Source organism: Lucilia sericata, unplaced genomic scaffold (assembly GCF_015586225.1).
Source record: "Lucilia sericata isolate MDLA Ls3-8-SP2 unplaced genomic scaffold, ASM1558622v1 Contig000012F_arrow, whole genome shotgun sequence".
Classification (NCBI taxonomy): domain Eukaryota; kingdom Metazoa; phylum Arthropoda; class Insecta; order Diptera; family Calliphoridae; genus Lucilia; species Lucilia sericata.
This window is the reverse complement of record NW_023994051.1, coordinates 127,501-141,770: the sequence shown is the minus strand read 5'-3', so window position 1 is coordinate 141,770 and position 14,270 is coordinate 127,501. Positions and strand designations below refer to the sequence as shown.

The following is a 14,270-nucleotide window of genomic DNA, read 5'->3' as shown; positions in this document are numbered from 1 at the left end:
TTTTATATGTAAGTTATATACGAGCAGTTCGGTCGGACAATCTCATACCACCTATTTAACCTACCACTTAGGAATACCCCTACCCACCGACTGACACCCCATAGATTACGAAGAGACAGACAAAAAGATCAGTAAAGGGACGAATCCCTTCACCCTTGTTTACAAAGAGTACATCCGTGACGAAAGATGAATTAGATCCAACCAGGTGGTTAGATTTTAGTGGAAATCAATGTCTTTTTCGAATGCATTGACTCATGTTTAGTATTTACCCAAAGTGTTCCATTTTCAGATCTTTACGACATCTTTCTTATAGAATTTTGGTTTATTGTCGAAGTTAAGCAGAAAAAATTTTTCATAATTTTTCAACTTTTCCCCAAAACATTTAGTAAAAAACACAACATAAAATACAAATAACACCTAAATAAAATTATAAAATTTGCAAATATTACTCACGTTGATTCCTTTGAAACTCTGGAACTGGCATCAGATTCATGACGACGGCGTTTGGCATCCGAACGAGTATTTTTATAGCGTGGCCTAAAGACAAAAAGTTTGACAAATAAGTAAACTTACAACAAAATCCAAATCAAAATATAGGTAAATAACAAAACAAAATTATCCAACAAACCACACTTACGGTGAGGTAACTTCAGAAGCTATGGGTGAATTTTCTTCCGAATCCACACGCCTACGTTTATCACGCATTCCACCAGATGAACGGTCCCTAGAATGATGACGTCTACGTGTGCGGGGCATCTAAAAAAATCAAAATCATAATTATGTAGCAGGTATATGTGAGTGTATTCTATGTGGCACGAACAAAACATTAATCATTTCTACATAAATAAGTATATTAATTTTTGGGGGCTAAAAAAACTAAAATTGCATCTCATGATAATTTATAATTATTATTATGAATAATTTGTAATAACATGATTAATTAATAAATATAAATAAGAAGTTGTAAAAAAATATATAGAAAAATAAAAGCAAAAATCTGATTATAATTAATAATTGCATGTGGCATGTGTGTAAAAAGATTACAGTTCCCCACTCCCTTATCCTCTTACTAATCCTACTAATGCTTTGCGAATTCTTCTTCTTCAATAGCAATATTGTTTTTTATAGAAATTAAAATTAATACGCATTAATTATTACCTTTTTAGTTTAAAAGAATTTGTGCAATTTTCTTTTTGTGTTTGGAATGAAAAAGGTCAACACCAATAAAACAAAAAACACCAATAGAAACTAATATTTAGTTTTTTATTTTGTATCAAAAAAACAAAAGCAAGAAAACAAAACTCGTTTCTTGCAAAAAAAAACACACTTTTTTAGCAGACGGACGAGACGACTACAACGAAAAGCCAGCAGCCAACAAATGGAAGAGTGTGAGCAAAAAAAATTGATTTTTTTGTATTCTACACTTGTGTTTTTCTTAATTGTGCAAAGTTTTTTTTTGGAAAACTAAAGTAATTTTACTTTTAGTTTATTAATTTTGTATGTTAGTTATACAGTTTATTTTGGGCTTGCCAATTCTGAGGTTCAATTTTAATAAAAATATTTAGAAAAACTTCTTTTTGTAAATTTTCACACAAATTTTCCTTGTTGGAATTTTTGTGCTTGTCAAACTACACTTTGGCTTTGTGACACTTTAAATGCTGGCGACCTCTAGCGTTTGTTTAGTGTACATTCAGTATTCATAAAACAGGGTGTAGACGATAATAAATAGAAAAAAGTTGCCAGACAGATGGGAAAAGTGATAAAACAAATAATAGGATAAAATCGAGTTTTTTATTTATTCTCTAAATTAATAAATTTTTCACGATATCAAGAATAAAAATACTTTAAATTAATAAAAATTGTAATATTCTTTTTATGAACGGCTACAGGTACTTCAATATTTGTAGAACTGCAAACAATGTTAATCGTAGACCTTTCTAATAATGTTTAAGACAATCCAGTCACGGAAGTACGATTTACCGTAAAATTATCTATTGATACAGTTTGTTTGACATTGAAAAAGGAATAAATCTTTCCATATAAGGCCCCTAAATTTGACTCAACCTAGTTTTTTATAAAAGAAACTCCTATATAGAATACAATAATGGTCCATTTTGTCCTACCAAATTTTATATTTTTTGTGCACTACTAGTGTAAATACTACGGGAACTGGTTTAAAATTTTATTTTTAACATTTACTAGTGCCCGACCGAACGTTCGGGTACGGGTACAGAATTCGGTACGGATACAGAATTCGACCGATGTTCGGCGAAATTTTGACCGAACGCCAAAATTTTTATAAAATGTTTTTTTTTATCATATTTTTATATCATCAAAAAGTTTTAAAAATGCTGAAATGTGTTTAAACAAGTGCCAAAGGTGGAATGAATTATTGTGGTTATCCATCCAGAATTTAAGCTCGGAAACTAAATTTCCTTTTTTAACTAGTTCGTGTTTTCTGCTGTTTTAAAAAACTGTTAACCAGAAACTGATTAAAAAGCTAGGAGAGGTGAAAGATTGAAATTATGTAGTTTCGATTATAAATCTTTAATATAATTTGTAACATCGAAAGATTCTAGGTTCTTATTCTAAGACGATCTAGACATAAAGAGAGATAAAGAGATAAATATTCTCTATTGTTACAGTTTGATTGGTATTGAAAATGGACAAAATCGGTTTACATTTAAACATGGCCTCCATCTATAGTCCGCTTTAGAAAATGACTTTAATAGACTTAAAAATTCTAGTAAAATTATAAAATTTTACGTAAAATTTTAAATAATATGAAAAATTTTAATAAATTTCCGTTATTTAAATAAATTTTGTAAACTGTGATTAAAATTGCTTAGAAATATTTAAAGCTATTTAGTATTTACTACGGATTGAATTAGAGGATACGTACTCCTATTTTTTTGGAATAGTCAGTATCGAAAATGGATTTCGAGTCAGAATCGGAATGAATTTCAGAAATCGATAACCTGCAGAAATATTCGGAATTCACATTCCAAAAGTTTTTCTCCATAATAGGTATTAAGAACTTAACTTTGTTATTACAAAATTAGAAATAATTATCATATTTTTATAATTTCTTAAACAAAGCTTTTCTTTAAAGCTTAAGAAAACTTGACTTTTTGCATGAAAAGCTTGCCTTTTGCAGAGTATATTAAAAAAACAAATAAAAACAGAAACAAGTAGAAAAATATAATGTAGGTAGATATGTTCAATATTTAAATGTTTTTATCAGCAAATGTATTTAAACAGTTATAATGGATCAAGATGTTCCAACACAGTAGATTTTTTATTTCTATTTTTAAATTTTTGTTTATTTACAACTTTACGCACATGATTCAGTAAAAAAAGCGCCAAAAATAAATATGCAAATAAAAATTCTGCACTAATGTTAAATACATTCATATGTATTAAATGTGGTCAATAAAAGTGAAAAAAATATAATTAAGAAAATAAATTTAATAGCATTTCGTCACCAAACCAAACAAATCATAAACAAAACAATGACCCGAATAAAGAATATAAAATGGCACACACAAAAATAAATTGTACCTTCAAATTGAAAAAAAAAAACATGAAAGTTTGGTCGGTCAATTCCGACTTAATAATACCCTTCACCGAGAACTAATATAAATTTATTTAGATAAATTATAATGGAGCTGTGGACAATTAGGGACTAATTCTCATTAGTATAACTAGAAGTTGTAGGTAACTATATATAACAATTTTTGATTAAGAAATTTATAGTTTATACTGATATTTATATTATGGACATTATTCATTATCTAAGGGAGGTTAGAGGCGGGTGACAAACATCATCAAAAACAAATTATAACTTCCCCATCATAGTAGTGTTTGCACCTGAACACCAAAAACAAAGAAAGTAGAAAAATGAGCAAAACAACAATACTGATAACAAAACCTCAAATAGATTAATGGATAGGTACCTATATTTTCAATTTTTTTCTAATATCCCCTCAGCACTTACCCCTTGCGATTCCTGTGATGAGTAAGTAAAATTGTCTTTTGAAGAAGCTGGAGTTGAGGCAGTGTTGTTGCTGCTCGAAGAAGCAGTTGTTAAAGAATTTGGTGAATAGGTAAGAGCTAAGAGCGAAGGCGATGCTACAGCTGGAAAATATAATTTATTCCAAAGTAAATTCACCAAATTCGATACACGTTTCCAAGTTGTTAAGGCAGGTTTTTGCAGACTTATGTACATGGAGATAATCCACAATGTTTATTTAACTTTTTAAATTGTTTTTATAAATTTTTATTAATAACAAATTGTTTTCTTTTTTATTTTGTTGAAAGCATTACCTCTAGCTATGTTTTTGCTTACATTTATTTTTTCTTGTTTTTCACTGACACAAAAACAATATTTTAACACTTCTTTTTCTATATTTTGTATTTTTTATTTTTATGTTGTTGTCTTTATATGCTTTGCTTGCAAAATGTCAAATCGGCAAAAGGAAAACGCACAACAACAATATCAATGAGTATGATAAAGCAAAAACAAACGAAAAGTACTCAATAGACAGAAAGAGCTATGTTAGACAGAGTCAGCTATATTGCACACTTGTTGTTGGAAAAACAAAAACAACTCATGCCGCAAGTGTAAAACAAAAAATATTTCTTTGAAGAAAATTTGCCAAAAGAAATAATGGAAAAATTGCTGCAGTTAATTTAATTATAAAAAAAATTCTTGAAAATTATTTCACACTTATGTAAGTTTTATTATAAAAACAAAAGTTTTTATTTTAATTCTCTTAATTTAACACCAATTTTCTTAATTTTTGTACACTGCTTTTACTACAACCTTTTATTTAGCGCGGGTTTTTTTTACCAGATATTTTTTTCTGATTTGTATACAATTCGTTGTTGTTTTAATTTTGAAAGCAACGAAAACAGCGAGTAAATTGCAACTAACTTCATGCTGTAAAAAGTGATGCCCTAAGGTAATGCCAATATAGTGGTTTTTTGAGTTGCCATTGCCAACTATATGAATGATTAATATAAAAAATTACGTTCTATTTAAAATGTTTAAAATGAGAAATTGAATAACAATAAAAAACATTTAGTAACAGATTTGAAGGTTTTAGTCGGAATTTTGATGAAAGCATAAATAAAATAAAGCGTTTTAAAGTTTTTTTTTGTATCAAAATAAACTAAAACGTCTAAAATATGAGCCCTTTCTTAGGGGCAGTAACTTTTTGACTTATATAAAACTAAGTTGTGCTGATTTTTGTTGAGATACTAAAGAATTTAACATAATTACGAGCTCAATACACCATTATGGACCATTTTCAATAGGCTTCGTGCCAAGGTGGTCAAATATTTTTGGGTTTTACAATCTTCAGATAAAGTATAAAAAATCTTAATTGGTAAAAAAAAAAAAATAAATAAACCAAAGTTTTTAATTTTATTTCAGTTTAACATTAATATAAAATAGCTAGGTCTTTTTGGCTTCTGATTAAAACAAACACATTAAGGGCCATTATCTCAACCTCCTATTATCATTTAACCGGTAAATATAATGCCGGTTAAAAAAATTTTTGTATGAAAACTGTCATTTTGTCGTTAGGATAAAAATTAATCAGACATTGAGAAAATGGGGTAAATAAAATAAATAAAATCATTAAAATAGAAATGTATTTTTTTCCCCTTTCCCTAATTTTTACAAAAACTGGGAGAATTTTTTTTTTTTGAGTTTCTGTATTTTTCACATCATCTTGTATACAACAGGGTGAGTCCAAAAATTTAAATATTTCTTGTTAATTTTTAATGCGCACAGTTTAAAAATAAAATGAATAACCCTGTTAAAACTGGAAGACTATTAAAGTGCGGTCTCGATTTGCGCAACTACATATTATTTCAACTGACCGATTTGCGCCACAGCATATTTTTTGACATTACAGTCTTTATAAAAGCAACTTTTTTCAAAAAATAGTCCCGATAACCGCAACTTTAACTTTTTTATGGCATTATTTCGAAGTTAGTTTTTGATTTATTTTTTTTCATTAACTTTGTTTTTCACTCAGTATAATTTAAAATGATTTGATCAGTGATAGGCACCTAAATAACAGAATTGTATATTCCGGCCTAAGTTATGATAGCAAATATAATTTTACACTTATTTTTATTGATTAATAAATGAAATGATTACTTAAACATTGTTAAACAATTATATGAAATTGTATAGGATATTAGTGGTCGGTCATTGCAACATTTCGAAAATTGCGGTTGCGCAAATCGAACCCGTACTGCATATTTTTTCTCGGTTCGAGAAAACTACAGAAGCGGGGCACAGTATTTACATACTATTATAAGAATAAGAAGAACCTCCCACTTAAAGGCAAATCTTATTTGGAAAAAAAAAATAAAAACAATAACTAAAACGCAAATTAAAATAAAAATCTCAGCATTTTTCTGTATAAAACCTTAAAAATTTCAAAAATAACGTTACAAATAAATAAATAAAAACAGCACTGCGGTATTGCCATATCAATTCTAAGCATATGATACAAAAAAGTGATACCAAGTTTTCCTCACACTGGGCAATGTTGCCATTTGCTAGTGTAAATAATTTTAACAGAAATTTAACAGTTTTATTTTGTTCAGCCAAACAGTCAACAATTTGTTTTGTTTATAAGAATTTACATTTAAGTGCATTTTTCATAAAATTTCTTTAAAACAATTTTAAAATAAAGTTTATATTTTAACTTGAATTTGTGAGAGAATTCAATAAAATTCTTTAGTAAAAATAAGTTTTTTATTGTAAAAAAAAGAAAGCAATTTCTTTTATGCTTGTGTAATTTGTTAGGTTTTGTTCCTTTTCGTTTTCTAAAGGTAAATATAAATACAGTATTTTAATGCAATTTCGTCTATTCTTTGCGTGTGTGTTTAGTTGTTGTAAATATTATTAATAAATATAAAAACAAATGTGTGTTTTTGTTTTTTGGCAATAAACAATAACTAGTGACGTCACATTGCATGTCTGCTTATTAATAATATTATTTAATTATAAGACAAAATAGAAAAAAAGGAAGAAAACTAGCAAAACAAACAAACAAATCAAATTTTTTTTAGTTATTTGATTTTAAATGGCAAAGTGTTTTTGTGAGTTAAATTTAGAAACAAAAATACGTAATCAAATTTGAAATGTCTAATAAAAAATAAGAAATATGTTTGTATAAAAATATTGTTTAGTACATAAATAGAACTAATAAATAACAAAATTAATTAACTATGATGATGATGAAAGTCCTTGTACCATAAAATTTTGTGTTTATTAAAAAATCGAATATGAAATAATTGAAAAATATTGATTGATATTGAAATAATCCATTTGATCATAATTTAATAACAGATGCCTGCTGTGTAGATCCTGATATTTCGAAATATGTTTATAATGAAGAGCCCAGGTTTTTTATTTCATTCTGAAGGCTCCAGAAAGCTTTTTAGATTCAAATCTTTATTAATTCTATGCTTCCGAAAGGTTTGGATTTCACTAGTCAAGTAGTAAAGTATTTTAAATCGGATCAAAAATGTTGATAGTTTCAACTTACCGATATGACCTTACTTTGGGGAACTCCAAAGTCGACAATTTGTGCAAAAAGTCCGAAGTCGCCCATTTTGTGCAAAAAGTCGGTAAATCTAACTTTATGAATGAATGTCTATATAATAACAAAATTTCTTATTTACTTTTGAATGAATGGCAAACCCTAGAACCCTACTTAATATCAACCCATACATACCGCATCCTGATGACCTAATTTCTTCTCTTTTAAAAACTCAAACATGTACACCCTGTAAAATTTTTTGGGTATTTGTTTCTTTATTCCTTTCATAAACAACCGTAAAAAAATAAACTAAATAAATAGAAGGGAAAAAAGTAATATAACGTTTACTTATCACATGTAAACGACACATGCGCACTGCAGCGAAACATACCATGTGCACACTTTGTCCCAATGAGAGTTAGCAGTATTTTTACCGCAAATTTTTATGTTTAGAACCCCAGTCCACCTTCACTTAATAAAAATGAGAAACTTATAGCGTTTTTTCCCTTTACTTTTAACAAACGTTGATTTTGGGGAAATAAAACTCAGTCGGATTTTAATACTCAACGTAGATGTTACAGACTAACGGAAAATTCAAAATAGTAATAAACAAAAAAACGGTATTTGGCAACTTGGCATGAATTTTTGAACATACAGTGTTAATGAATAATATGTAGGATAAAATAAAAGTGAAAAAATATTTAAGAAGGAAATAAAATCAGGCTAGAAGAATAAAAAAAAAGTGTAAAAAAAGTTAAATACAAAAAAACAACTAATATTTTGTTTTAGTTAAAAAGTATATGAAAAATTTTAAAAATATCTAAATTTCAGTTTTCAAATTTCTTATTTAAGCAAAAAAAAAAAAAAAATAATAGAAAAAATATTGATTTAAAAGCTGAGCAAAAAAAGTTTTGTGAAAATTACTATTAAACGCAAAGTTATCATTAAGCAAATAATTTTGTAAGTATTTAGTTATTTGTTAAATTTTTTATGTAGTAAAATTTAATATGGTTATTTTGCTTACGTTATCCTTTTTTTATTACTAACGTTATTATTAAGTAAGTAACAAAAAAAAATCGCGTGATTCATCTTGATTTTTTATATGAAAAATATAACAAGCAAACAGCAGCTTTCAACGTAGAACGAATAAAAAAATCCATTAAATTGTTCGTTTTGTTGCCTCCAGCAAGGCGCTACATGAAACTAACTAAAGTTTAACCAAGTGTTTGCAACATCCATTTTAAGGATTAACCACCAAACTCAATTTAAAATAAACAAACTTTACAAAAAAACTAAGAAAATCGGTAACCTTCAAAACTGTTATACTTCTTATATCTATTAACCTACTATAGTTATTTGTTTATATTTGAATATGTAAAGCATATTTTAGGGAGGCGCTAATAAACAAGCAACTCAAATACTAAGTTAAGGGTATTTTAAAATTCGCCTAAGCCCGTGTTGGTCGGTCGTATTGTCGTTTCGTTTACAATTTTTTCTCAATTTATTACGTATTTTTTTCTTCGTTATTTCTCTGTACATCTATTTATTCTTTCATTCCACAGCATTCGTTATGGTGTTTTTTTTTTCTTATTTTATTTGTTTTTTTGCATACATACACATACGACATTGCCCTCAATACAAATTTTTATTCACAAACACAGATTTTGTCGTTGTTGTACATAAATGTTCGCGCGTATACTTAGTATGTATGTTTGAACGTACAACAACAAAATGTGGCACAAAAATACTTAATAGTAACATTTTATTTGGATTTGGTTTCTGCTACACACAGCCAGCAAGAGCAAGCACGTGCTACTTTACAACACATTGTTATATAAACACGGATGGATTTTGAAAGAAGTACAAGAAGAATTACAAACTCTCACTTAAACACATATAAATACATACATACATATGTACATGTAAACTTCGTTTGACACTTACACTCATTCTTCCAAAAGGAGAAGAAGAAAAAACAGTTTGTCCTGCTGTAAATACTCAAAAAAGCAAAATATATATAAAATACAGTTAAAGGAAGTCAAGGCTGGGAGATAGTATTGCATTGTATTGTGTTTAAGCAGGGTGTGAATCAGGGATGGAAATTTCATGATATAGACTAGGCTACAAACTAGCCATTATACTAATCCAGCGATTTGTAAATATAGTAGTTTAAAAACAGTCAGTAAAATAGTGAATGAACTTGTCAATAAACTAATCAATATACTATTCCATAGACTAGTAAATTGAAGACCGCAACTGGTCTACAGATTGGTATTTTGAATGACTTGTCAATAGTCTAATATCTACAGTCATAAAAATAATTGAGTAATCCGTTCTCAAATCAATCCGGAGCGGGTTCAGAAGTACGATAAGTACTTAAACCATGTAAAAAATACTTGATTCAAGTATGGCAGCGTTAAGTACGAAAAATTCAAATGCATACTTGATTTAAGTTAAAAATAAGATTGATATAAATATGTATAAGATTGAATGAATCCCAAATTTGTATTGATTTTATCTCGGTTCGTACTTGATTTCAGAATTCAGAACATTTACGCAAAAAAGTTTTTTAAAAAAATATATACTAGACTTCTATCTATCGATTAGTCAATAGACTAGGCAATCGTTTAGTCAATAGAATAGTTCATCGATTAGTCAATAGGTAAGCCCATAGACAAGTCCGCATACTAGTATATGGAAATACTATTGATTAGGCTTATATACAGTTATAAACAAGTTTATTGACTATTCCTTTTAAATAGAGTAGTCTATAGGCCAGTCAATAGATTAGCCAACAGTCTAGTCCATAGATATAGTCCACGGACTAGTAGATAGAGAGTAGAGTAGTCCGTAGATTAACTCATATATAAGTTCATATACCACTTAATAAATTTAGACTACTCAGCAGACTAGATTAGTTTATTGACAATTCACTCCTTAATAGTCTATTGACAAGGGTATATACTGGCCCACAGACTAGTAGCCAATATGTAGAAAAAATACAAAAGTTATTTAGTATCAAAAATTACCACTTTTAAAAAATTTTAACTCCCAACTTGCCATAAGGAGCTAAAGTGTTTTGTATTGTTGATTTAGTTGGTCTCCTCAAGTTTTTGACTTATTTAAGCGGGCACTGGCTCCAACAGGCCCATTCAAACTTGGTATTTATTTAACACTATGTGTTTCATAAATATAAACAAACTTGTTATACTATCAGATAATAAATAAAGTCACAGTGTTCACTTTTGAAACCATTTCGACTGTTTTTAATGTTAAAATTTAAAATTTTCCAATATTGCATAGGTTGAGTTTGACCTTCACAGCTTATGGGTTAATATTATTCAATATTACTAAAACTTCAGAGGTATATTTTCTATTATCTTGAATTTTATATTCTGAAAAGTGTTTGCATAACAGTAAAGAATGTTTTTAAAAAATTTTAACAAAATTTAATTTTCTCTAAAGTTTTCAAAAGGTATCGACCAGAGGTATGGACCTGAATTCCTTATTAATATATTCCCTTCTTTATTGTCTCTAAGTGACATAGAGATTTTCCTAAGATTTTATGATTTGCTTAACAAAATTGCTAAAAGTTTGAAACTAGATTTTTGAAACGGCCGTCTGAAGGGTTTCCTATATATGTATGACTATACCCCAAAAATTTATTTACTCAAGAAGGACTAAAAGATAAAAATGTGGAAAATTGGTGAGTGATATGACTTTTTTATATCCAAATTCAGAATCAGCACACCAAATAACACTGGGATTAGTGAAAATTATTTAAAAAGTTTTTTTTTTATCGTTAGCCCGTGTTATTTAATACTTTTTTTAAATACTAAGAGATTTTAATTGAAAATAATAAAAACAATGGAAGATTTTATGAGAGTTTATCAACTATAAATATGAAGATTTTGTAAGGAATTATATATATTTCTATTTAAAACAAATCGAAAATTAACTGAAATTAAAACATGTGGAAAATATAGAAATTAGAAATATTTTTAGCCAAAGCTTACATAATGGTTTTTGTAACTTTTTATAACTAATTCTAACATATTTCAAAGATAAGAAATAAAAACGTAATTTTAAACTGTTTGTTATATCGATGAATATGTATTAAGTCATAAATTCGCCAAAAACAAAACAACATTCTAATAAATATCACTATAGAAACAAGCAAAGTACACACTTACATACATATGTACATATCGTTTATTTACTTCCAGAGTGCTATAATTTGTGTACCCTACAGCACTATAGTTGGGTCCTACATCCATCTTAAAGTATACCAATTGTCAGAATCACTTTCCGAGTCGATTTAGCTATTTCCGTCCGTCTGTGTGTCCATGTAAACCTTGTGCGCACTCTACATACCGTAATTTTCAAGATAATTTCATGAAATTTGGCATATATTTTTCTTTTGATCCAAGGAACGAAGCCTATTGAAAAATGTTAAAATCGGTCCATTATTTCATATAGCCCCCATACAACCGTACCCCCGAATAGGGTTTTTGAGCTCATAAATATGTTAAGTGTTCTTGTATTATTTCAGAAATCGGCAAAACTAAGTTTTATATAAGTCTTAATAATGCTGCTAATTTTCGTAATGATCGGGCCTCATTTGACCCTATTCCTCATACAAAGTCCCCTTCAGTAAATTACTTGATGGTCAAAATTCACTTATGAACACTAATATCACAATGATATTCTGCATAAATAACTGATGTAGTCGTAAATCTTTCTACCAAAATTTATAAGGATAGGACCATATTAACCCTCTTTTAGAAAATTCCTTTTTTTGTCAACAAATTGTTAAAATATTTCTGAATTAAGATAAAAATTAAATTAAATTCTTTATAATTTAAAAAATAATAAACATTTTTAACGTAATCACTGGTCGGTCATGCCCGACTATAAATTCTTACTTGTTTATTCAAATTTTTTTTTGTAATCTGCCGATTTTTATGTATATTTAATTAGTAAAAACTCCTAAGGTCTTAATGGTTGAAAAGTTATTCATCATCATCTTATAGCATTACAGCTCGGGGTGAGCTTAAGCCTGATCAGTTATTTTCCTCCATTCCACTCTGTATTCAGCTTTATGCCGCGGCCGTTCACGTCTTCTAGTACCTCCGATGTCATAGTTTAGCATTAATTTTGTGGTCTGTGGTTTGCTGTCGTTCATATGTGCTACGTGTCCTGCCCATCCTATGTGTTGCGCCCTTATAAATTTATCTATGTCCTCTGCGTTGCATAACTCGGATAATGGATATAGTTTCCATTATCACGTAAAGGGCCTAAAATGTTCCGAAAAATTCTCCTTTCAAATATTCTTAGTCGCTGCTGATCGCCAGCAACTATACTTTTTGTGTTAAGACAGTTTTAAAGTAAATGACTAATAGTTAGTACTAAGTACCTAAATAAAAAAAAAAAACAAATCTTACCCTCAAAATGTGCTCCTACACGTATACTTAATGTGAGAAAACAGTAAAAATGACAATCATTAACCAACACTGTTATAACAATACACTCTTTACATTCTGGATGTGTTGGTATTTACGTATACATGTATGCAAGTGAGAGTGTGTGTAACGGTAACATATTTTCTTTGCTTCCGTTATTTTCTACAAAATCTTGGGAAATATAAAATAACAAAACGTATTAGAGGGAACTGGAGAGAGATAGAGGGTTAAAGAGAGAGTAATCAGTAAGATTTACCGTAAGTGTATTGAGGTTTCGGTTTAACAGTGTAAATGAATGGCTGGCAGCAGCGCTGCAGCTTTTCATAACATTATGTTTGTTTAGGTTTTCATTGGTTTGGAAAAAAATATATAATGAAAATAAAGAAAATAAGAAGAATCTTGGCATAAATGTAGATTTAAACTTAATTTAGATGAACTTGCAAAATAAGAAAAATAAGAAAGGATGCAAAAAAATATAAATTAAGAACGTCTATAACAAGGACACATTTAATTATATCCGTATTAAAAATTGCCAATTATAAGTAGTTTTGAAATTTATTGAAGGATATAAAATATTTATATAGAAATTTAAATGAAAATAAAGAAATTGTTGTTTAAAGGAAGTTATATTAGAGCCTGTATTCATAGATATTAATATTTTTTTATTATACCGTTTTTTCACCAAATTTCTTTCATTTTAAGAAACATTTCGGTAAATTTATTAACAACATTTTTGATAAAGTTTTTTTTTAATAAATTAAGAAACAAAATGTTTAAAAAAATATTTCAATTTAAAAATTTATCATGACTTTTATAAATTTTCGATGAATTAGGTACCTATTGATACTTCCCAGGAAATTAATTAAACAAATTTTGTAGCTAAATTTACTTCCCTTACCTATAATTTTTAATTCTTAGTATTTGTTGATTTAATTTAATTCTACACACAATTTCATTATTACTAATAATATTTTCAATTTAAACTCTGACATTTTATCGCCAGGCAACCATCTTTAATTGCTCTTTTTAATCCTATAAATATGCTTTGCTTAAAATTTTTGCTCATTTCTCGCCATAAAGTCAACTATAAATTTTGATAAAACTAAAAGCCTTAAGCTATACTACATGCAAATAGTCTAATTTAAATTAATATTTACACAACTGTATAGAATATACGTATTTCATAATTTTAGTTTGTGTGAGGACTTTTTTGTGCTAAATACTCTGTAATTTAAGTATT

The 14,270-nt window shown here is 28.1% G+C and overlaps 2 protein-coding genes across 2 annotated transcripts in view; one reads left to right on the top strand and one right to left on the bottom strand.

Annotated features, from left to right (window-relative positions):
- Nucleotides 1-4,868, bottom strand: part of LOC119604035 (serine/threonine-protein kinase Doa) — a 193,369-nt gene extending 188,501 nt beyond the window's left edge. Inside the window, exons 1-3 of the mRNA XM_037956496.1 lie at nucleotides 3,998-4,868; nucleotides 638-756; nucleotides 454-537 (exon numbers count right to left, since the gene is read on the bottom strand). Of these exons, the coding sequence (XP_037812424.1) occupies nucleotides 454-537; nucleotides 638-756; nucleotides 3,998-4,228 (434 nt within the window). The 5' untranslated portion in view covers nucleotides 4,229-4,868. The remainder of the gene's footprint in view (nucleotides 1-453; nucleotides 538-637; nucleotides 757-3,997) is intronic.
- A 3,254-nt stretch (nucleotides 4,869-8,122) lies between these two features.
- The window catches only part of LOC119604102 (flocculation protein FLO11), a 105,216-nt gene continuing 99,068 nt past the window's right edge, over nucleotides 8,123-14,270 (top strand). The window contains 1 exon segment of the mRNA XM_037956559.1: nucleotides 8,123-8,528. The gene's annotated coding sequence lies outside the window, so the exon portion shown is untranslated.